Raw genomic sequence first — 23,676 nt, 5'->3', positions numbered from 1 at the left:
GGCTGTTCCTAAATGGGCTGCAGTGTGGAGATCTGCTCCGCTGTGCTAAACCACGGGCTGCGGGGCTGCCTTCCCCACCAGGCGCCTCCTTGTGGGCCGCGGGGGGGCTTTGGCTCCGGCACCTGGAGCACCTCTGCACTGGACTCCCCCTCCTCTGCACTGACCTTGGTGTCTACAGGGAGGTTTCTCACTCTCCCAGCTGCGGTTGTGCAGCAGTTGTTTTTTCCTTTTCTTGGGTGTGCTCTCATAGAGAATTAAACTGTATTACTCATGGCTTGGCTCTGGGCAGCGGTGGGCCCCTTTGGAGCCAGCTGAACCACAGAATCACAGAATTTCTAGGTTCACAGAATCATAGAATTTCTAGGTTGGAAGAGACCTCAAGATCATCGAGTCCAACCTCTGACCTAACGCGAACAGTCCCCACTAAACCATATCCCTAAGCTCTACATCTAAACGTCTTTTGAAGACTTCCAGGGATGGTGACTCCACCACTTCCCTGGGCAGCCTGTTCCAATGCCTCACAACCCTTTCAGTAAAGAAGTTCTTCCTAACATCTAACCTAAAACTCCCCTGGCTCAACTTAAGCCCATTCCCCCTCGTCCTGTCACCAGGCACGTGGGAGAACAGGCCAACCCCCACCTCGCTACAGCCTCCCTTGAGGTACCTATAGAGAGCAATAAGGTCTCCCCTGAGCCTCCTTTTCTCCAGGCTGAACAAGCCCAGCTCCCTCAGCCGCTCCTTGTAGGACTTGTTCTCCAGGCCCCTCACCAGCTTCGTCGCCCTTCTCTGCACCCGCTCAAGCACCTCGATGTCCTTCTTGTAGCGAGGGGCCCAAAACTGAACACAGTACTCGAGGTGTGGCCTCACCAGAGCTGAGTACAGGGGGATGATCACTTCCCTAGCCCTGCTGGTCACACTGCTTCTTATGCAAGCCAGGATGCTGTTGGCCTTCTTGGCCACCTGAGCACACTGCTGGCTCATATTCAGCCGACTATCAACCAATACTCGTAGGTCCTTCTCCGCCAGGCAGCTTTCCAACCATTCTTCTCCCTGCCTGTAGCTCTGCTTGGGGTTATTGCACCCCAGGTGCAGGACCTGGCACTTGGCCTTGTTGAACTTCATGCAGTTGACCTCAGCCCATCGGTGCAGCCTATCCAGATCCTCCTGCAGAACCTTCCTACCCTCGAGCAGATCAACACACGCACCTAACTTGGTGTCATCTGCAAACTTACTGAGGGTGCACTCAATGCCCTCATCCAGATAATCAATGAAGATATTAAAGAGGACCGGCCCACGCACCAAGCCCTGGGGAACACCACTAGTAACCGGCCTCCAACTGGATTTGACTCCATTTACCATCACTCTTTAGGCCCGGCTATCCAGCCAGTTTCTATCCCAACGAAGCGTGCGCCAGTCCAAGCCAAGAGCAGCCAGTTTCCTGAGGAGAATGCTATGGGAAATGATGTCAAAAGCCTTGCTGAAGTCAAGGTAGACCACATCCACAGCCTTTCCCTCATCCACCAAGCGCATCACTTTGTCATAGAAGGAGATCAGGTTCGTCAAGCAGGACCTGCCTTTCATAAACCCATGCTGACTGGGCCCGATCGCCTGCTTGCCCTGCAAGTGCCGCATGATGACTCTCAAGATAATCTGCTCCATGAGCTTCCCTGGCACTAAGGTCAAACTGACAGGCCTATAGTTCCCCGGGGTCTGCCCTCCGGCCCTTCTTGTAGATGGGCATCACGTTTGCTAGCCGCCAGTCAACTGGGACCTCCCCCAATAGCCAGGACTGCTGATAAATCATGGCTAGTGGCTTGGCCAGCTCCTCTGCCAGTTCTCTCAGTACCCTTGGGTGGATCCCATCCGGCCCCATCGACTTGCGCACATCCAAGTGCCGTACAAGGTCGCCAACCATTTCTTCATGGATAGTGAGGGCCACATTCTGCTCCCCATCCCCTTCTGCCAGCTCAGGGTACTGAGTATCCAGAGAACAACCGGTATTGCCGCTAAAGACTGAGGCAAAGGCGGCATTAAGCACCTCCGCCTTTTCCTCATCTTTTGTAACAAGGTTTCCCTCCGCATCCAGTAAAGGATGGAGATTCTCCTTAGTCCTCCGTTTTGTGTTGATGTATTTGTAAAAAGATTTTTTGTTGTCTTTAACGGCAGTAGCCAGATTGAGCTCCAGATGAGCTTTGGCCTTTCTAATTTTGTCCCTGCACAGCCTCATTACCTCCTTGTAGTCCTCCTCAGTGGCCCACCCTTTTTTCCAAAGATTATAAACCCTCTTTTTTCTCCTAAGCTCAAGCTGCAACTCTCCGTTGAGCCAGGCTGGTCTTCTTCCACGTTGGCTTGTCTTTGGGCACGTGGGGACAGACCGCTCCTACGCCATTAAGATTTCCCTCTTGAAGAGCGCCCAGCCTTCCTGGACTCCTCTGCCCTTCAGAACCGCCTCCCAAGGGACTCTACCAACCAGTGTCCTCAGCAGCACAAAGTCAGCCCTCCGGAAGTCCAGTACAGCGGTTTTACTGGTCCCCTTCCTGGCCTTGCCAAGAATAGAGAACTCCACCATTTCATGGTCACTCTGCCCAAGACAGCTCCCAACGATCATATCCTCCACCAGTCCTTCTCTGTTTGTGAAGAGAAGGTCTAGCGGGGCACCACCCCTGGTAGGTTCACTAACCAGCTGCGTCAGGAAGCTATCTTCCACGCTCTCCAGAAACCTCCTAGACTGCTTTCTCTGGGCTGTGTTGTGCTTCCAGGATATGTCAGGGAAGTTGAAGTCCCCCATGAGAACAAGCGCTGACGATTTCGCAACTTCTGTCAGCTGTCTGTAAAACTCCTCATCCGTGTCCTCATCCTGGTTTGGCGGCCTACAACAGACCCTGACCAGGACGCTAGCCTTGTTGGCCTTCCCGCCAATCCTAACCCAAAAGGACTCAACCTTGTCATTCCCAGCCTCGAGTTCCACAACATTGAAAGATTCTCTAATATAGAGAGCCACACCACCACCCCTTCTGTGCTGCCTGTCCCTTTTGAAGAGCTTATAGCCAGTCATTGCAGCACTCCAGTCATGAGAGTGGTCCCACCATGTTTCCATGATGGCAACCAAGTCGTAGCCTGCCTGCTGCATGATGGCTTCCAGCTTCTCCTGTTTGTTACCCATGCTGCGTGCATTGGTGTAGATGCACTTCAGCTGGGCCACTGCCTTATCCCCTGGCCTTGCCATTGTTCCCCCTGGCACAGCTCCAACAAGCCTTGTTTCAGCCCCATACCCCTTCTTACCTAGTTTAAAGCCCTCTCAATGAGCCCCGCCAGCTCCTGGCCCAGGATCCGTTTCCCCCTAAAAGATAGGGACCCGTCTGCGGCCATCAGGCCGGGTGCCGAGTAAAGCGCCCCATGGTCAAAAAATCCAAGACTTCTGTGCTGGCACCAGCCCCTGAGCCACGTGTTTATCAGGTGGGCTTTTCGTGTCCTCTCAGTACCCCTCCCTGCCACCGTAGGGATAGACGAAAACACCACCCGTAGACGAAAACACCACCTGTAGATGAAAACACCACCTGTATGCCAAACAGCATCAAACAAACACCACCTGCCCTTGGCTCTGGGCAGCGGTGGGCCCCTTTGGAGCCAGCTGAAACTGGCCATGGGGCAGCTGCTGGATTCTTCTCACAGGGGCTACCTCTGCAGCCCCCTCTGCTACCAGAACCTTGCCATGTGAACCCAATACACTGAGGCAGCTAGGTCATTACTGGCCTGTAAAGTGTTAAGACTTAAGTTAACTAATGAAACCCTAAATATGATGGGGGTAGAAGGGACTGGGATAACAGTGCCACTTTCTGGGGACACCAAGCTGAGACTGGGGATAGAATGATCACTGGGCAATTCCTGTACATACCTGAAGCAGGGACTAACTTGTTGGGAAAGGATTTGATAATGAAACTGGGCATTCAAATAAATTGTTAGACTGGAATAACAGTATTATTAATGGGGTACTCTCAGACCCTGAGGGCAAAGATGTATTTGCCTTTGAGTGGAAAGACCCTGAAATGGGGCAGAAGCAGCAATACAGATGGACAATTTTACCTCAGGGGTTTACAGGGCCACCAATTTATTTGGGCAAGTTCTAGAACAAATTTTGGAGTAATTCCAACCTCCAAAGAGTGTGTTACTGTTACAATATGTGGATGATCTCTTATTGTTAGGACAGGAGGAAACAGCTGTGAAGGAAGCCACTAACAAGCTATTTGAATTTCTGGGAAAACAGGGCTTGAAAGTATTGGAAAATAAATTAAAATTCATAGAAAAAGAAGTCAAACATTTAGGGCATCTAGTGTCTGAGGGGGAATGAAGAATAAATCCAGAGAGGATTCAGGGAATTGTTGAGCTACACCTACCCAAAGCCAAAAAGAACTAAAATGTTTTGAGGAAGAGTTTTTTAAGGAATTAGGAGTCACGAAGTCCAGAGGAAAACAGATACTCTCTGATGGGAGAGAAATGCTGAAGAAAGTGCTAATGAGGTAAATATTAACTGTTTTACATCAAGAGGGTCATTGGGGAATTCAAGCAACATGTGACACTGTGCTATGGAAATATTTATGTGTAGGAATATATGTACTCTAGCTGACCAAGTACGCAGGAGTTGTGTAGTATGTCAAAAGGTAAATAGTAAAATTATCTGCAGTCACTCCAAAGGGGGTGAGAACCAGGAATTCAACGTTTCCAAAATGTACAGGTAGATTTTACAGAACTCCTTAGAGTAGGTAGATTTAAATACTTATTAATCTTGGTAGATCATTTGTCAGGCTGGGTGGAAGCTTTCCCTTCAGTATCTGCTACTGCAAACATAGTAACTGAAGTAATTCTAGAACAAGTAACTCGCAGGTATGGAATTGTTGAAAATATTGACTCTAATCAAAGACATCATTTTATGCCAGAAATATTGCAAGGGCTAATGTGGACTCTAGGAATTAAGTGGAAATTTCACACTCCTTTGCATCCTTCCTTTTCTGGAAGGGTGGAGAGGATCAGACGATAAGCAGCAATTGACTAAGTTCTGAAAACTCCCCAAATGAAGTGCTTACCTTTGGCACTTCTCCAAATTCAAACTGCACCAAGAAAAGATGTGGGAGTTTCACCATATGAAATATTATTTGGACTGCTGTACATGGACAAAATGAATGAATTACCTCAATTTGAGACAAAAGATGCTTTTCTTAAGAACTATATAATAAGGCTGTCGTCCTCTGTCATCTCTCAGCACTGTTAGCTCAAACCCCACCCTTGGAAGCCCTGATCCATCCATTCCGAGAAGGAGACTGGGATCTGATGTGAACATGGAGAGAACTTAAACTAAAGCCTGAGTGGGATGGACTGTTCCAAGTGCTCCTGACTACTGAGACGACAGTAAGAACGGCTGAGAAAGGGTGGACTCATACCTGGGTAAAAGCATTAGTTAACCCTGATACCAGAGAGACTGCATTAACAAAGACTTTTAAGGTTTAAACTGCTAAAACTATCTATTGTAAACCTTTAACTTCTCCTTAGAAGAATTCTTAATGAGTAAAAAGGATTGAATTACGCAGAATTGGAGTGTTTCCAGTGAACACTCTCTGGAAGTGGAAGAAAAAGAAAGGAGGGTATTCCATCCCCACCAGAAGAACCCTTATTAGTTTATGATTTTTATTGTTTATCTTAATTATTATTTCTTAATTATTAGAGGGGTGTGTATATATACATAGAAATGATGTATTTTATTTTAGTAATACCTATTCTCAATGGATTAGTGATAAAATGGAGGGAAAAATCAGCATTTCCAATTGATCCAGAACATCTCTTGAGTTCTATCTCAAAATAATTGTTGGATTTGCACCCAGATGACTAGAAAGACTGAAGAGACCTTGTCCCCCATTGCTATTTCCAGCAGCAACTGTGTCTGGATTCTCTAGATTTTTAAAAGTGACAGATCATACACAGTGCCGGGATGGAACAGATTTTGAGGTTGAGTTCGCTACATATAATCCTGGCTACAACATACTGTGTTATCAAAGGTACCTTTTAAACAACATTGATAGAAAACTCACGGGGCAAAATTACTGACCCTGGGTGTGTAAATATCCATGAAATAGGGAATAATCCAGACCATACTGAATATGGTAGTCACGGGAATGATAATATACATAATGCACACCAGATACAACATGAGATTCCTGTAACCAGATGGCCTTTCCTGAATGTCAAGGAGTGGTACTGGCTATGTGGCAATAAATCCAGGAAGGTGTTGCCCCTAGGATGGAAGGGAGCTTGCACCCTGGAGGCAATAATTCCAAATGTAATGATTATTGAAGACCCACAAAGCCAAAGCTCCCTTGAGACCACACACAGAATTAAGTGGACTCCAGATAATCCTTTAGTAAAATTCTCTAGCTTTTTACAGTTTTGCAAGGTGGTTTTTACCTTGGTTAAGGGTGAGTGAATTAGAAAAAGCTATTGTAAATATATCGAACAACAAGAAAATAAGTTTGATAAGTTTGCAAAAATAGTGCTCTAGAATCAAATAATATTAGATGTATTAATAACCTTATAAGGAGGAGCGTGCACTGTAATTAATACTAGTTGCTGTATATATGTAGATCAAATGGGATGAATTTGACTGATCTTAAAAATATTTGGGGAAAAAAACACAACAAGATCCTACATAGAGTAGCTCATGATGACACTTCCTAGGGATTTAGAAACATTTGGGAGAAACTAATTTCGTGGTTACCTGAATAGAATTAGTTCAAACAACTATTTGTTGGTATTGTAATAACAATGGTATTCTATATCTGTCATCACCTGTGACATCCAAAGAAGAGCATTGCACCTTAATGTTGGAAAAACTCAAGAGTGCAGTATGTGAAGAGGTGCAAAAACAACAACAGGAGTAAGAAAAGAAGAGGGGTGAATTGTGAGAAACAAAGTTGTGTTTTTGCAGTAGAGAATTCCTTCACTGTATTCCAAGTCAGTTGTGCAGTCATAATGAGAAATGCTAAGTAGATAAGTGGACAGTAGAAGGCCTCACTGTTCCAAAATAAGGTAGAAGCTTGAGAAAAACAGGATGAGCAGCATGAGAACAGTAAAACAAAGATCATGAGTTCTCAAAACATAAGAAAGGAGAAATTAAAGGGTTGAAAAAAAAAAGAAAAATTGTACATATATGGTATAGAGTAGTGTCGAGTAGCTTGTGAACCTGTAGTACTCGGCCAATGAGGAAACAGGGGAGGTGATCAGGTGTTGGGTAATAGGGAATAAAAGGTTAGGATTTGTTTACTAAAATGCACTCCTGATTGACAGGACACCCGCCATTGCAACTGCGAATATAATAGCTTCCCAGAAGATCCTGTCTGAAGAAAATTATTTGAGATGTTTCTCACAATCTTTCCCAGGATGTCTGCCCCACAGAAGGGAACCATGAACAACTGCAGCAATCTTCATTGAGAGCCAAAGCCACTGCAATTGAACTACCTGATGCAAAGACACAGGAAAGAATGGCGTTTTGAGATATGTGCCACATGCCTGTCACCAGAAAACAGCTTTCTGAGCTGTGTCCAGCAAAGGCTACCTGAGGTGCCTCCCCAGAAAAAGACCCAGAGCGCAGCTACTGTGTTCTTACAACACAGCAGGGAGCAGAAACATCTGGCAGCCCCGCTTGCTTATGTGACTTCCACCCAGAGAACCACAAAGACAGCTCTGGAGAGAGGCTTCTTCTGCCTTTTAGCAGCCTGAGGGGCACCTGGAAGGAAAGGAACACATTTATGGCTTCCTAAGCTCGCAGAATATTCCCCACACCGATTCAAAGCAATTCCTCTGACCTAGCCCCCAGCATCTTCAGGAGCTTCCTTCTAGATGCTGGACTGGCAGCGGGGAGAGGTAAAATGCATGCCTGCAGACACACAGCTTCCTGCCAGCAGACCTCCATCTACTCCTCATTCAAATTGTGCTGCAGCACTGAAGTTATGAGCTTTACACCTGCATTTTACAGCCAAGTAGAGAGTTGCCAGTAAAATCCATGGCAATCTACATCAGAGCTCAACTCAAAGGTGTCTAATGGCAAAATTCCTTGGAAAGGGATCAGGAACAAGCCCAAAGTCAGCAGCAACCCCATAAGGGGATTAAAGTATCCCAAGTTATATTAGTAAGGATTAAATAATAATAACATCCAGAAATTTGGAAAGGACAGAAACCCTCACACAAATGCACAAGCCAGCTCCTAAGTGGGGGTTAGGAAAAAAACTTTCCCTGTGGGCAAACTATTCCAAGATCACTCATTTCATGATCATTTCCTTTTTTCCCACAAACACTTGGCCTTTGTCAGAAACATAAAAGACATTTAGACATGCGCTGGCCCATCCTAGCATGGTGCTTTGTGCGCTTCTCAAAGGGTGTCCTAACTAACAAGCCAAGAAAAGGTAATCACAAACCCTGACACAGCCAGGTGAAACCCCACGAAATAACCAACAGATGGTGCAGGCTGTGAGCTGTGGGCTGGTGAAGGGCTCAACGACAAGTGAGAGGGCACAGAGCCACCAGTGTGTGCTCAGGTTCTCAGTGCAGCATTTCAGAGCCCAGTCCCGACTCCTACAAGCAGCTGCTGCAGACACACTCAGCAGCTACGGGGCTGGCTTCACCTCACAGTGTTTTACAAGCTGCTTTCAAGCAGGCGGCCACTGAGGTCCACAAATTCTGTGATGCTTTATCCAAACAACATGTCAGCCAAATGTATCTACACGGTGGAGATTTCAATTTCAAGACCCTCTGGAGCTGGATGTAATCCTTCCAGGTCAGGGAGTGTGATGCCAGACCAGCAGGGGATTCCATACAGTGGAGAATATCCCATATCTGTTTCTGAAAGACAGCCCCCCGTTCATCATAGTCTCATGATCACATACAGGTGGTTGTTGGTTGGCTTTTTTTTTTTTTTTTTTTAACCTTTGGGGGAGGAAAGTGTTTGGGTACTGCTCACTGGATGGTGGAACAGAAAAGACTTCCCAGGAGTCCTCAGGCTGCTACACATCAATGAGTTTCCCTCTTCCACGCTTAAAAGTACATTAAATTTGAATCAAAACAGATAGCAAATACCACCAATTTAAAGTGAAAATATTATGGCATTTTGCAATTATGCCCAAAATCAGCACTATGAACAGAATGTTCGGATTCCATGACACACCAGACAATATAATTAATGCCAGCAGATCTGGTTTCATGCTTTTTCATTCTGGTGTCACTTCAGGGGAGTGCTGGATTCTTTTTATTTAAAAAAGAATCTTTATTTAAAAGAGAATTGTAACGCAGTGCAAGATAAAGAATGTCGAAAACAGAGTGTTAATGTTCTCCTAGCAGAATTTTGAACAGCATCAATTTTGCATAATTAAAAAACAGGTGTACTTGTACATACCTAACTTGTGATGCAGTAAGATTTATTATTTTTTTACATTAAAAGGGATGCTGAATCTCCACAAGTGAAAAACTCAGTTCAGATCACATTATGGAATTTTGCACAAGATATGATATGGGCCATTTTATTTTCAATTCCCCTGAAATCAAAAGGAGTTTAAGGTCTGACTGGGAACATACTCTACTCATCTGCCTCACAACTGTTTAGATTACATGACGCAGCACCAAGAGTTGCATAAAGGAAAACAAATCTCACCTTGACTTTTTCGTACACATTTGTCCTTGACCAGAAATTTTGTTCTTACTGTGATTTCCAGATGGGGATTCATAGGATTCATGCACAGTTTCCAAAGTGGAAAGGAAAAGTGATAGTTTAATGACTGCACAGTACTAAAGAACAAATTCTGGCTTCCTAAACCTTCATAAGGACCAAGATCAAACTAAAATAAAATGGGATAATAAACTCTCTACAATTGTCTGCTGTAATCCAGGCCTCTAACCTTCATGTCAGGTTGAAAGGAGGAAATTTTAAGAAGGTAACCATTGTATTGTTCTGCCTTTCCTGGTTTTAAAGTGAAAATACTGAGAACTGTGGTGAGGTAAGCTGGATTAGTCAACAGTGCAGACCACTGCACTGTTGGATTGTTGTCTTGGCTTAAAAATGTTTGGGACAGTGTTTTAATAAATTGTAAAAATACTTAAAATATATTTTTTTCTGCGTTATTCAGATAAAACATTGTTGAAATGCCAACATGCAGCTCAGCAGATAAAGGTGCAAGCTGAAAGAAGAACTTGGAATAATTAATGTATACATTTTCCACTGCTAAATTTCAATCTGTGTTGAAAGCTGGAAAGGGTATTGCTTCCTAATGAACATGGGAGGGATGTAATCCTATCTTCAGAAAAGTTCTCCTGGCATTTTCAAGACAGATTGATGGATGAATGGAACAGTTTGGAATTACTAATTTTCTAACCCTTTTTCATTAAAATAAATATATTTTTTCCATCAATTTCACTGCCTAGGAACTGTGTAGGAGATTTCTTGCAAGGTTTTAACAGCCAGATTTCTGTAAACATTGTCTATTTTTTCAGTATCCAGGAAAGCAGAAGAAATTTATTTTTTACGGGTGTATTAGCAATTTTCTGTATAAGATCATGTTTGGAGATTAACAGAAAATTTGAAACCTTCTTTTCTAAAACCTTAGACTAAAGTTACACAGAAAGCAGCTGTTCCTTTCTAGAGCTATGGAACTGCACCACTTGCAGAAGCATCACATCCTCCTGTGTGCCATGCTCCAGAGCACACCTGACATGCTTGTAAGGAAAGACACCCAACAGGATACCCAAAATGAGACCATCTGAAAGAACCCGTAGCATTGCAGAGTGATGTCAAAAGAGTGAGATCAAATTTACCCTACTAAAAGGCAGGGCCAGGAGCTATACCTACTTCACCCAGCCTCTACAAAGATGTCGGTGCAGCGATGTGAAGGCTCCAAAGCAGAAAGCATTAGTCCTGATCCCCTCCCTGTGCCATTCCTGGCATACAAGGTACTTAGAGAAAGAGATTATGGGAGCAAGACAACAGTAACCTGTGTTACGGTGCCATGGACAGCACTGTGCCTCACAACAAACACCAGCTCTGGGGGGAGCAGGAGTGACCCCAGCCCATGAGCTGGGAAGAAACACACTCTCGTGAAAGGCAACAACTGCACCACTGAGGGAACACATGCCAGGCTTACAAGTCACAATTTCCTTCCCACTGTAGACAAAGTTCCTTATTATTTTCTTAATGTCCTCCTCCTGCACAGAAATTTATCATTCTTGGTCTCAGCCCATTGGTCATTTAAATTTGAAGATGAACATATTCATCTACTTGTTAGGCAAATGGGAATGTAAAGAGACTTTACCTATTTAAAATGCAAAAGCATTAAAAAATAAAATCCATTTTTATAGCTTTCCCCAAGGAGCAGGAGTATTATTAAATAAGAACATTGGAAAAATTAATCAAAGTTGTAAATGACTAACTGTTCACTTTGGCATGTGTACGTGGGTGTGCACATGCACACAAATCTTTTACTTTAGGCTTTTAATTGTGTAAGGCATTAGTAAGTTTTACCAAGCACAACAGTGGAACTTCCCATTTTTTGCTCTGTTACCTCAAAAAAGTTTAAGGAAATCAAAAGCTAAAATTTACTTTATGGGAACATTAAGGTTGCAAATTTGAATATTTAAAATTAATGAAGAAATGTAGATGCCAAATATTCTTCCTTAACCTTAGATTAACACTAGCAAACCATTTACATATCCTTTCAGCTCTAGTCAGAACATTAAAATCACTATATCCTGCACATATAAGGTGTGGGCAAGAAAACCTTCATTTTTAATATATTAATTTAATGGTGTAAATTCACAACCCTCAAATTGTTTTTGCACATGCGAGGCAGTGGCACTATGCCTCCATAGTTAAGGTCTGCAAGACATATTCCAGCCCAAATCCTTGTTTCTAACCTTTCACTGCTTTTTCGAATAAATTCCTTTTAGTCTGAACTTTCTCATGCTTAGTCAGAGCCCAAAGGGAGATATGTTTTTTAAAGATCAGGCCAATCATTATTTTTTTTCTTTATTTACGGGATTGTGAAATATATACTATGCATTCAATTCTGGAAAATTCATTTTTTTTCGTTCTAAGTAACGCTCCTCATGGACACTGTCATGTACACAAGTGTAGAGTTTGAATGCACTTAAACTGGACAGAAAATCATAATTCTGTTTGCAGCCTACAGCACCCTCAGACAGGGATGAAAGCTGGCGTCCCCCACAGCACCTTGCGTCCTACGCTCTTAGCCCAGCACCTCGGTACAATCCAGTGCACAGACAGCAAGTGTGATACTACCATGAAGGGGAAGGAGAGAACAAGCCTCACAGGTTAAACCCCATTTTCAAACGGCTCACGTCCTGACCCATTGCAAACCTGGTAAGAATTACAGCCTGCTACCAGGAGCTGGGATATGACCACAAACTAACACGTATTGTGCTACATCTAAGGTGTATCACTACATCTTGAGCACCTGAGGAAGTGGGAGTGAAGACCAAGCAAAGAGAAATGACTCACATATCGCATGGTACCTGTTAAACTGTGCCACAAGGCAGGAGCTTCAGCATGTGACACGTGAGCAGGCAGCTGGCCCTGCTGTACCATAGGCACATGCCTCCCTCTAGGCTACGGCGAAGCCCAAGCTTGGAGTCAAGCTCTGAACCAGGGATAGTGACGGCACCAGCCAGAAACACAAACACCTGAGGAGGACAGGGTTATCCTGCCTGCTTCATCACGTGCACAGCTGGGACAATGATCCCTTCTGAAGGCCCTTTGTCCCTCTTTGGTACCTCTGTATTACAAAGATACCCAACCTTAACAGCAGTTATCTTTAACACTGCAACACCACAGCAGATACTGCACTTCACCACCTTCCTTGGTGTGCCACTCAATGTACATGGAAAATGTGTTGACTGGCTTTTCTTTCCCTCGATTGCACTGCTAGAACTGGCAGCCTTTGAGCTGAAATGCTTCTCAGCATTTATAACAAGCAGTATGGTTCTGATCTCTACCCCAGTCTGTCACTCGTCACTCGAGAAGAGAGGAGAGCGCAGCCCATCCATTTCTCAATCTCTTCTTAATGGCCAGTTTTGAGTTGCAGATATGCTAAAGCCTGGACTATACAGAAAAACACAAGAACTCTCCGTATTGCCAGCTGTGCTGTCTTCGTGGAAGACAGATCTTGGTTTTTCTCTCTGTAGGACACCAGCATCTGTGTAAGACTTCAATTACACAAATTTTGTACCCCCAATGCAATAAAGCAACACACTTCAACAGGGAAAGCAATTCATAATACGTTTAAAATTGCTCTAGGCTGAGAATTTCTGTCTGAAATATTTGGTAAATATCATCACCTGTGAGATTCTTTCAAAAGTCCTTTGCAAACAGGAAAAATGAGCTCCAAGACAACAGGAAGGTCAACAGGCATAAAGGAAAAACAAGTTGTGTTATTTGGGATCAATCTTGGAATTCTGTGGGAATACTGGTGGAATTCCTTCATCCAGCTCATGATTTTTCAAACTATGGGGCTGGCCACAGTTAGCACAAAGGGACTAGGAAAGTTGCTTCCTATTTCTGCTAGAATTTAAGGCACAAGTGAAGGAGCTGCCAGGCAAACAATGGCCTGGGTTTACAGACAGGAATTGCACACTGGGCTCTCAGGCATACGGTGGAGTTCTTTGACGAGCTGCACAGGAGTAACCTGCTGGCAGTGTGAGCACAAGGATCTGCTTTTAAAAAACAGCACAAAACACAGCTTAGCCTCTTAAACAGAATTGCATGTAAACAAAAGCATGAGATGGAGGCAGAAAGAACAGGATCTGCCAGAAAACAACCATTAGAGGTCTTCAAACCTCCAGCAAATGCCACAGATTTGTCACAGTAACAAACTGCAACACTGCTAGGAATGCAAGCAGGTGAACTATTTGTTTGAAGGGAACTTCTTTTTCATGTTATTTTCCAGCAAATCACAGAATAACTGGCTGGTGGCATGCTAACAGCCTAGCAGAGCAGACTTCACTTTCATGGCTTGTACTGGCTGTGAGCAATACCTGCTTTTAAACTAATACATCTTGGACGTCATGGTCCTCAAAAAAGTTCTTACCACGGCAGGAGAACAAAGAAAACCACGCTATCACTGAACTCCTCTGGACTCAGCCAAACTGATTGACACGCTGGAGATGAAATGCTCCTGAAATCACTTCTTCCTGATTCTTCTGACTTCCAACAGCATTTCTTTAAAAACTTCCAGGAATACTATTCCCTATGATATTAGCACTGCTCCACCACACTCAGGACTTCTCCCTCGAGAAGAGGAACACTTCTGAAGTCTCAGATAGACAAACAGCCATATACAAAGCTAATATTCCAGCTACACTTTAAGAAACCTTCATCCTTTAGTAATTCTCCCCCTGCTCTGCTCTACATGCTTGCTGTTCTGCTTTCTCTCACAAGGCACAGAAATGCAATCCAACAGCATGAGGCTGTGCCTGGCAGACAGAGACTGGGCTGTGAGCCCGGAGACTTGCGCTCTCCTCCTTTGCCACTTGCCCACTGGTTGCCTCCAGCAAGTCGCTTGCTTTTGCTCTGCTGTTCCCTGCCTGCCTGCAGAACAGCAAACTCCTCTGTGGGCGATCCAAGGCTCGCCCAGGCAAAAGGCTTAGACATACCAGGGACTAGTAGGACTACTGGCTGCATTGATTAACATATGGTATTTTGAAAACAGATATTAAAAGGCCATTGGTAAGCTGTAATCGGGCAAGTGTGATATTAACAGTTGCTGGAGCAACCTTTTAATTCTGTCATATGCTGGTCCAAAGCAGCAGAGACACCATTAGAAAAAGCAGTAGTAAGCATGTAGACAAGAGCTTAAATGCTTACCCAGTCCCAGGATGAATTAAGGTTTCATGAGCAACCATAAAACTGACAGTCTAACTCTGAGCTCTGCAAGCCAATTCTGGTTGCATTGCACATGTTCTTACATGCAAGTTCTTCTTTCCTACAGAATAGTAATACCAAAATCCAACTGCCTGACTATTAAAATCCATGGTATGTAGCAGAGTTACAGAACACAGCTATGCTAACTGGAGACAGGGCCCTGTTGGGGGACGCTCAGACTTCTCTACCTCCCTCCCTTCCACTGCGGATGAGCCCAGAAGGAGCTGGTAGCACGGAGCCCATCCTGGTTTTTCCTCCTAATCCAGTTTAGGCACTGGCTCGGGTAGGACTGCTCATCCAACCCTGGTGACAGCCCAGCTCTTACAACTGTTGTCTCCAGCCTGAGATGTGCACACCGAACACACCCAGCACAGTGCACAGACGCCTTCACATCTGAGGTGACGCTGCCCGCAGCTGTGTCCCTGGCACACTGTCCCTGCTGGGGCAGGGTTTTCAGACCCTTGCTTGCCAGTGGCTTTATTTAGCTATCTCTCAGGTTGCCAAGAATTTCCCGTGGTATGTGAGCAGCAGGAGGGAGATTGTTTTTACAAAGTTTGTAACCCCCTGAAACATGAATGGAATTTCCATGGAAAATGATGGTGCAGATGTAGTACAATCACCTTCTTCCCGAGGACTTTGAAAAGTCAGGAGCAAACAAGAGAGAGATAAAAGCATCTCAGGAAAGACTGCTAGACCCTTCTATAGGAAGTCAGTGACCTAGATGTCAAATTGGTCATCCCTGCCTAGGAAAAAGTATCAATTTTTTTTTTATTTTTATTTTTTTCAAAACCTCTCCTCCCTTCCTCCCTGTCAGTCAAAGTTGGTAACAGCTTGACAATCCTTTTTATTAACACATTAGCACTGTGGGTTGCATTGTTTTCTTCACTCTACATGTGGGAATTCTGGTCTTGGATCGTGAGCCAAGGCTAAAAAGTTGCTCACAAAGTCATGCAGCTGTGTCCCCAAGGGCACTGTCCTCTCCTCAGCACCACAGATCTATGTCACTTTGAGAACGGATCCACAACAGAAAAGTGAGTCCCTGAGACACAATCTATAGACTAACATGCCAAGGCTGCAAATAGCCAACAGTTTTTCCTCAAGGCAGCCTTCAAAGTGCCCTCCCAGCTGGAAAGTCTAAACACCAATGTCTCCTCTTCAAGCAGGCAGCAAACTAACAACTGGCCTCAGCTGCACCCCAGCTCACCCCACGGCTCCCTTCTCCCCATGGAAGGCTGGGCCAGCCCTGCCCGAAGCAGCCCCTTCCTACATCAGTCTTTCAGCCCTGAAGGCACAGGCATGTTACTTCACAGCTTCACCCCCTTGTGCCCAGAGCAGGCCAGGCACAACTCATGCATGACCTGGCACGATGAGGATGTCACCTCCCAAGAGGTCACTGCTCTGGGGTAAGTCCACATGACACGACGCCGCTAACCGCAGCTCCAGGAAGCCTGGGACCCAGCCACAGTGCCCTCGCTGCACTCCGCAGAGGCTCAGCTGAGATATCTCCCCACTACCCACGGACAGGAGGAGCTTCACCAAACCCCTCCAGGTGCCCACTGTGGCTGTGAGTAACAGCTGCTGTCAGGAAGTCACTGTGGAGAAAAAAGTTTTTAGAAACGTGCAGGACCCAGTGCTGGGCAAAGAAGACCCTCATCAACACCAGTTTTGGATGGATGCAATCTATGCCACAGGGACCCACGGAGAAACACATGAGAGAAAACAAGATCTTGTTGTATCCATTAAGTACTGAGACATTTTGTAAGGCAGCAAACCATGTCTGCAGAGCCCAAGAGTCGAGAGGTTCCCAACATGGTAGAAATAGCAAAGGAAGATTTGGACAATACAGACGTCTGTAACAGAAGGGGTATAAACAGCCAAATCGGGTCACAGAGGAATAGCACTGGAGAGCAGGCAAAATAAAAATAGCAGGAAAGGAAAGATAAATAAAATTCCTAAAATATATGATGAGCAAACAGAACGACAAGAAAACAAGAGGGCCATTGAGCAAAAAGAGGAGAAGAGCCATGCATAGGCAACCAGGGAAGGCTAGGGATTTAATCCAGCTCCAGAGGAGAGGGCACGGGGAAGAAAGAAGACAGCTGAATTATTTCATTGCAACGGCAAGGAGGGGAAGAGGAAGATGACTTCATCAGGAAATTACAATCATCTGCAGTTAGAACAGCAGCACTGGCTGAGCAGTTTCACATTCAAGCTGCAAGACAGGTGACATGCACAGCTGATCTTCCACCGCGCTGGATGCCTGCGGTGGCCTCCCTCTCTGCATCCACCAACTCCCTGCTCTGGTGGCTTGGTCTCGCCTCCAGCTCTTCAGCTAGGTGAGACTATTTTGGGAGAGCATTGAGCATGGTAGGTTAAAGAGGGTTCAGTAACTCGTGCATTGGGGATGGCACAGAGGCAGACTCGTATAGCCCTGCATAAAGACAGAAGCAGTCCCTGCCATTCTTACTGCTCGCTGATGCACCTCCACCACTACCAAGGCAGCTCCTATGAAACCTGGTATAAAGAGCAGCTTCTTGTCACTGTCTTCTCCCAGTGATTTTTTCTGCCTGTGACTTTCCATTCTCTCCAGCCTCTGAGATGCAGCCACCAACCACAAGAGGCTGTTATTGTCCACATAAATCCTTCTACAGCTCCAACAATGCAGGGTTTGCCCACACAGCAGGGGCACAAACCCTCACACTTTTCCCCTCTTATTGTCCATTCCTCCCTCTATCTCAGCCAAAAACATTCCTTTGACAGGTAAGAAGGGGAAAGCTGACTTACAAAAAAAAGACAAAAACATGCCAAGCAAGGGGGCAAGAGATGAGCCTGGAAAGACTCAGGATAAGTGAAACACCAACAAGCAGCATGGCAGCTATGGAACAAGAGACAACGCGAGTCTGGAAAGGAGCGTCTATTCTCTGCCTGGTCCTGCAGACCCTATGTCACAGGGGGCCTGAAAGGGCCTGTCTGCAGAGCCCATCTCCTGTCCTGTGGGCATGAGGAGGTACACGCTTTGCGATGGTGGGGCACTACCCAGCCATTTCAGCCAGGGGCTGAGGACCTTCGCCCATGCACGGAATGGTCAGCCCTGCTCCTGCAGGCAGAACGCCGGGACTCCCTCATGCTCATTTCCAACTCTTCACCTATCACAGAATGGGACTGATGAAACAGCAGTTTAAAAAACATTGCGTAGCTGTACTTTTTAATTATTTTTATTCTTCACTATTTATCCAACTTCTCTCTTTTTTTTTTTTTTTTTTTTTTTTTTTTTTTTTAACCCAGCCAGGGTTATTTTGGCACTTCCAAGCCATCCTCTATGACTGGTAAGACTGGTAACTTACCTTTTCAGTGAAACTCATGGTTCTTACCTAACAGGAAAAAACACAGGTCTCTAGAGATCTCAGGAGGTCTCCAGGCCAACATCCTGCTCAAAGCAGGGTCTGATCTGAGCTCAGACCTGGTTATTCAGTGCTTTATTCAGACTTGTCTTGAAAGCCTCCAAAGATGGAGAAGGTACAACCTCTCTGGACAACCTTCTCCACAGCATGGCGGAAAACTTTTCCTCACATGCAGCCTCTCTTCCAGCTTACGCCTGCTGCCTCTCATCCTCCACGCCTGGCTCTGTCCTCCCAGTGCCACCAGGTCCCTGCTGCCCCGTCCCCGGGCAGAACCAGCCCCGCTCCTAGCGGAGGGCCCTGCGCTGACCCCCTCCACTCCATCAGTGTCTTTCCCCAGGGGGCACGGAACCACATCGCGGGTTTGGGGTTCAAAAATCCTACATGACTCGATCAACCTGGAGAGCTCAGCAGCACCCGGGGCCGCCCCGAAGGGGTGCGTGACGGGGAGGGCGGCGGGGCTCCGGCCGGCCCCTCGGCACCCCCCAGCCCCTCAGCGCCGCCCGGACCTGCCCGGGCTCCTCCACTCCGCTCCCGGCGGGCCGGGGGGCGCCGAGCCGGGAGGCGGCCCCCGCCACTCCGCCCACCGCCACCGCCCCAAGGCCGCCATCTCCGCGGCGCCGGCCGCCCTCTGCCGGCCGAGCCGCCGCTCCGCAGCCTGCAGGGAAGGGCCCCCAGGGGCCGTGGGCCTCCCGGCCCCGCTGCTGGAATGTCCGCCATCCCCGCTCCCCGCACCGGGCACCGGCCGCGAGCCGTAAGCAGCCGGTCCCGGCCGTGCCGCCGGGGGAACGCGCCCAGCCGAGCGCCCCGGGCACCCTGCGCGCCCGCGGTGCTCGCACACGTCAGGCCCCGGTCCCCCCTTTACGCGCACACAGCGCCGTGAGTACTTACTGCCTTGTGAGGCTCCTTCACCTGAGGCAGCTTCAGTGTCTGCAAAGAGAAAGAGCTGCACTTAGATCTGACAGCAGACTCTGCCCCACGTCTGAGAGCACGCAGCCTCGCAGCTGCCCCAGCACCTTGACCGCTCGCTCGTCTCTAGCCGCGTTGCGGCACCCCACACAGCAGCACCCCACACAGCGGCACCCCACCACAGCGGCCCATGATGCCTGCAGGGGCTGCCACCACTCAAACTTTTTCTGCAGTGTCGCAGAAGCTTTGTTTTGAAGCAGGATGGCTACAAGGGTGTCCCTACCCCAACCCTGCACCCCAGGGAGCAGCCTGGACCCTGAGGAGCGAGCCCCCCAGCTCTGGCAGCCTGTGGCAGGCTTCATTGAGGTGCTATGTGTAAGGGTCTGATCGCCAGTTTGGCTCAGCCCAGCAGAGGTGCTCCATCCAGAGCCCTCTTGGGCCCCACGGGCAGCACCAGGTTGTGGGACACTCACTGGCACGGCCTCAGCCCCCCTGGGAAAGCCCGTGCTATCACCCCTCTGGTCTCAGGCCAGCCTGGGTCACAGCGGAGTAGGGGACCATGTATCTCAGGGCAGAGGGGTCGTGGCTGAGGTGTGCCTGGACTGACTGACACAACCTAATGGTCCCAGTGTTATTCGTGGAGCTCATGATGATACGTTTCATAATTTCTGCTGAAGGTTTGTGGAAATCGCTCATGTGCTTAATTCCTGGGCAAACGCTGTCAACTCAGGAAAGCAAATGATGAACAACACATCCAGCTCGGTCTCCCCTGGGAGATGCACAGCCGGCTCTGCTGCCATGTCCCTGGAGACTGTGTCCCCTCCTCCAACAGCAACGGCAAACCTCTGTGAGAGATGGGCCATGAGCCACAGGAATCCCCCCGGGGCTACTCCATCCTGCTTTACTGAAGACATATGTGAAAAGATGGGAGAGAAAGCCCCCTCCACTGTAGCACGTGTGACCGCAAGCAGCACACAGCAAAGATTACGTTCAAGCCCTAAATGAATGCAATGGGCAAAGCTGCAAGCTGGAAAACAAAACCCAATGTTACAAGTCAAGGATCATAAATGATTAGGACTTCCAAGCCATTTTGAAGTGTTTCATATTCATCCTAAGCTGCATATACCGTATGTCACGTTATCTAATAACATAACTACATTTCAAAATATTCCGTATGTCTCTTGGAATCATGCTTGCATTACTCTGAAAACCACAGCTGTGGAATGTCACAGCATTTTTAAATTTAAAATTTGCAACCTTAAGTAATAAACACTGTTTGCATTTAATTTCCTTCTTGTTTCTTAAAAAGAATACAAATAAATGGCTGTGGATTTATGAATTTGTACATTTCTTCCTGATTAACCTGCCCGATTAGATCACTTTTCTAGGCAGCAAGATTAAAGAGTATGCAATTAATTTGGCACAATTTCATAAACTGAGGGGCCAGATTAGAAAGCCTCAGTATCATATGCAAAACCTCAAAAGTCAAACCCCTGTATTTTTCCACAGCTGCTACTTGTTTGAATTACCACCTATCACTCAAGGAGAAAGCTAGCTGTGGCACAATGGAGTTCTGCAAAATACTGTTCTGGCGTTCACAGACAATGACATAAATAGACCATAAAAGGTATGTAGTATGCATGCACCAGACTATTTCTGTCATTTAAATAGCTTTTAAAAGTAGTTTAGTTAAACATAACACGAATCAAGCAACATGCAGAGGTTTAAAGAGCAGCCATTTCTGTACTGTGTTAAGAAATGCTGTTACTCTTAGTCATAAGGTAGACTAAAGGCTTCATTGAAAAAAAAAAAAAAAGAAAAAAAAAAAAACACAACAACTAAAAATCCCCTAACAGCCCATTCTAAATCACCTTTGGGCTGAGACCAAGTAATTGCAGCTTTAAACAAAAGACCAATTTCTGAGAAAGTTGCAAAAGTGAGAGTAGGGAGGTCAGCAGGAGAGCTGGAAAGTAAGCAAGTTAACTGTTAACTCCTGTGTCTCAAGTAACTTTCTGTATCTCCTATAAAAATTTACCACAGAGTGTGAAATGCATAGTGGAAAAAAAAAAAAAAAAAAAAAGGATGCTTGGGATGCAGCACAGAGGGTGAAATGCCTGCCCCAAATATCCTATGATTTTTCAGTAGCAGATAATCATACAAATGAAACTCAGGTTTCTTCAGCTCAAAACCAGCATCTCTCCTCAAGAATGGTTATTTCTCTATTAATTTTCAACTTCTCACCTCAAAATTGTTTCAATCACAGAACTGCTCCAACTCAACACTCCAAAAACATGCACATAAGAAAAATGCTTTTTTCCACATTCACAGTTTGAATGAGCCATCTTCCTTTTCATATTTTTGGAACTAAGCAGAAGCCATTCTTGCAAAGCACCTACCAGAAACTCCAGAAGCTCTGAGAATTTTTCAGATCATCAAACAATTAGTTAAACTAGAAATTTCACCTGAAGTCAACAACCCTACCTTGACAGTGCTGTATCAGGCCCTGGGCTAGCACACGCATGTGGAAAGGTAACAGAGAACCAGTCTGTTCTCAGGGAGGCACTGCAGCAACTAAATAATGTCAATAAATAATAAAGAAAAACAGCTCAAGCAAAATCATCTTTCAGCCCAGAAATGCTTATCTGGAAACAGGGAACTTCCACCAATTATTACAGCGGAGGCGATATATCCTGCGAGGGTTAAACTTGAATCTTGCTATTTTCTTTCATTTGCTTTCTGAAGAATTCTCCATTGGGTAAAAATCTTGCTTGCTTGGCCTCAGCCCAGAGGTTTTTTAATTTACTTTTTGAAAGTCTAATAAAGTAATTTCAGCCATTTCTGAGTTATCTAAAAGTGAAATAATTCTCCTCACTCAAACCATGCCGATGTTTCGCTGCTCATGTTGCTCAAATCCAACTGAACCGTACAAAACAAAACTTTCTAGCTGACTAATTCCTGAAGAGACTCCAAACCTTCCAATGACTTGAAAAGCCCCATGTAGCTAAACAAAAAGTACTGTAAGCAACACATTTCTGAGGCCTGGGTTTCCTGTAGGTGACGCAGCAACGTTTGTCCATGCTGACAGCTGGGACAGTGCCCACCAGTGCAACCAGGAATTTGCAGCCTCTCTGCTCCAGCCCAGCTCCAGCAGCTCTGCAGGGAGAGGAAGGAGCCCTGGTCCCGTGGGGCTGCACAACAGCTCACAAAGGAGCCTTTCAGCCCAACATTTTTATTTTTATTTTTATTTTTTGCATTTTGGAGAGGCGCAGGGTAATAACCTTTTCACTTCTTTTCATTTCTTGCAATCTTTTCATTTCTTCCTAGATAATCTGTAGTGAGCAAATTTCTTACCTACGTACCTGACTCTTGGCAGAATAAAAGCTTTACATGGGGTTCCCATGCCTGCAACTGGGCTTTCAGAGCAAAGCAGAAAGGGAGCCTGCAAGGCAGCAGTTCTTTGACAAAGAGCTACCTCAACCCTTAGCACTTGCAAAGTACCAGGAGATCAATCGCTCCCTGAATTCCTCCAGCCAAGCAGAGCACCATAGAGAAGGTTCAATAAACTATGAGGAAGCCCAGTTTTTTATTAAGAAACCACCATTCCTGAAGGCAGATGAAGAAAAAAAGTCAGCCTGAAGAAAATCACTGTCAGCACAGCTTCTCTGCCATGGACATTCAGCAAGTAGGCAAGTGCACATAAAGAAAAATATAGGAAATTTCTATTGAAAATGATCACTACAGAGAAGAATGTGATTTTTACACCTTAAAGATGTCACCAAGTGAGAGTCAACGTGGAACTGAACAACTCAAAGGATGAGAACAAATTCAGGTCTTGTGTGGGCTAAACCAATGATCTGACAATTAAGGACAAAAAGGGAGAGGGTCAAAGACCTCATGCCTACACCAGCCCCAAGCTCCCCAGCTACTGCTGCTACCTTGATACCAGGCTGCACAAAACTGAGCTTAGAAATAACCCAGTGCTAAGCAAGGACAATCTGGGACCTTTCAACCTCCCCTCCTAGGAACAGAACTTGTGTCACTGATTGAGAACAGCAGGGCTGGCTATAGAGATGCTTTTTCATTTGTTCTGTCCCAAAGTAATTGTGTTGATCAGGTTTGAACCTTTCTCCTCTCCCACGACAGGAAATAGCTGATGATCCCACTGGATCACCAGTTCTGTCCATCTGCAGGGCCTACACAAATCCTGTTAGTGACACAGCAATGTCACAAGAAAGCAAAAAGCAGTGGGGCTGCTCAAGAGGAAGGGGGATATCCTTCAGTGCTTAACAAAAAGTAGGTAATTCTACTTGAGGGCCCAAAAAGCCCTGGAAGAAAGCACCCAAGGAGAAGAAAAGCAGCCTGAGCTTGCTCCAGTTATTTTGATGCTGAGCTGGAGAGCTGATCCTG

At 45.9% G+C, this 23,676-nt stretch overlaps 1 protein-coding gene across 4 annotated transcripts in view; it reads right to left on the bottom strand.

Annotated features, from left to right (window-relative positions):
* Nucleotides 1-23,676, bottom strand: part of ZNF618 (zinc finger protein 618) — a 171,347-nt gene that overhangs the window by 46,209 nt on the left and 101,462 nt on the right. For all 4 annotated transcript variants that reach the window (XM_032200546.1, XM_032200548.1, XM_032200547.1 and 1 more), the window contains exon 5: nt 19,252-19,290. In XM_032200546.1, coding sequence (XP_032056437.1) covers nt 19,252-19,290 — 39 coding nt within the window. The remainder of the gene's footprint in view (nt 1-19,251; nt 19,291-23,676) is intronic.

This window comes from Aythya fuligula, chromosome 19 (assembly GCF_009819795.1).
Source record: "Aythya fuligula isolate bAytFul2 chromosome 19, bAytFul2.pri, whole genome shotgun sequence".
Lineage (NCBI taxonomy): Eukaryota > Metazoa > Chordata > Aves > Anseriformes > Anatidae > Aythya > Aythya fuligula.
Note: the sequence above shows the minus strand (reverse complement) of the source record. Positions and strands in the feature narration are given on the sequence as shown.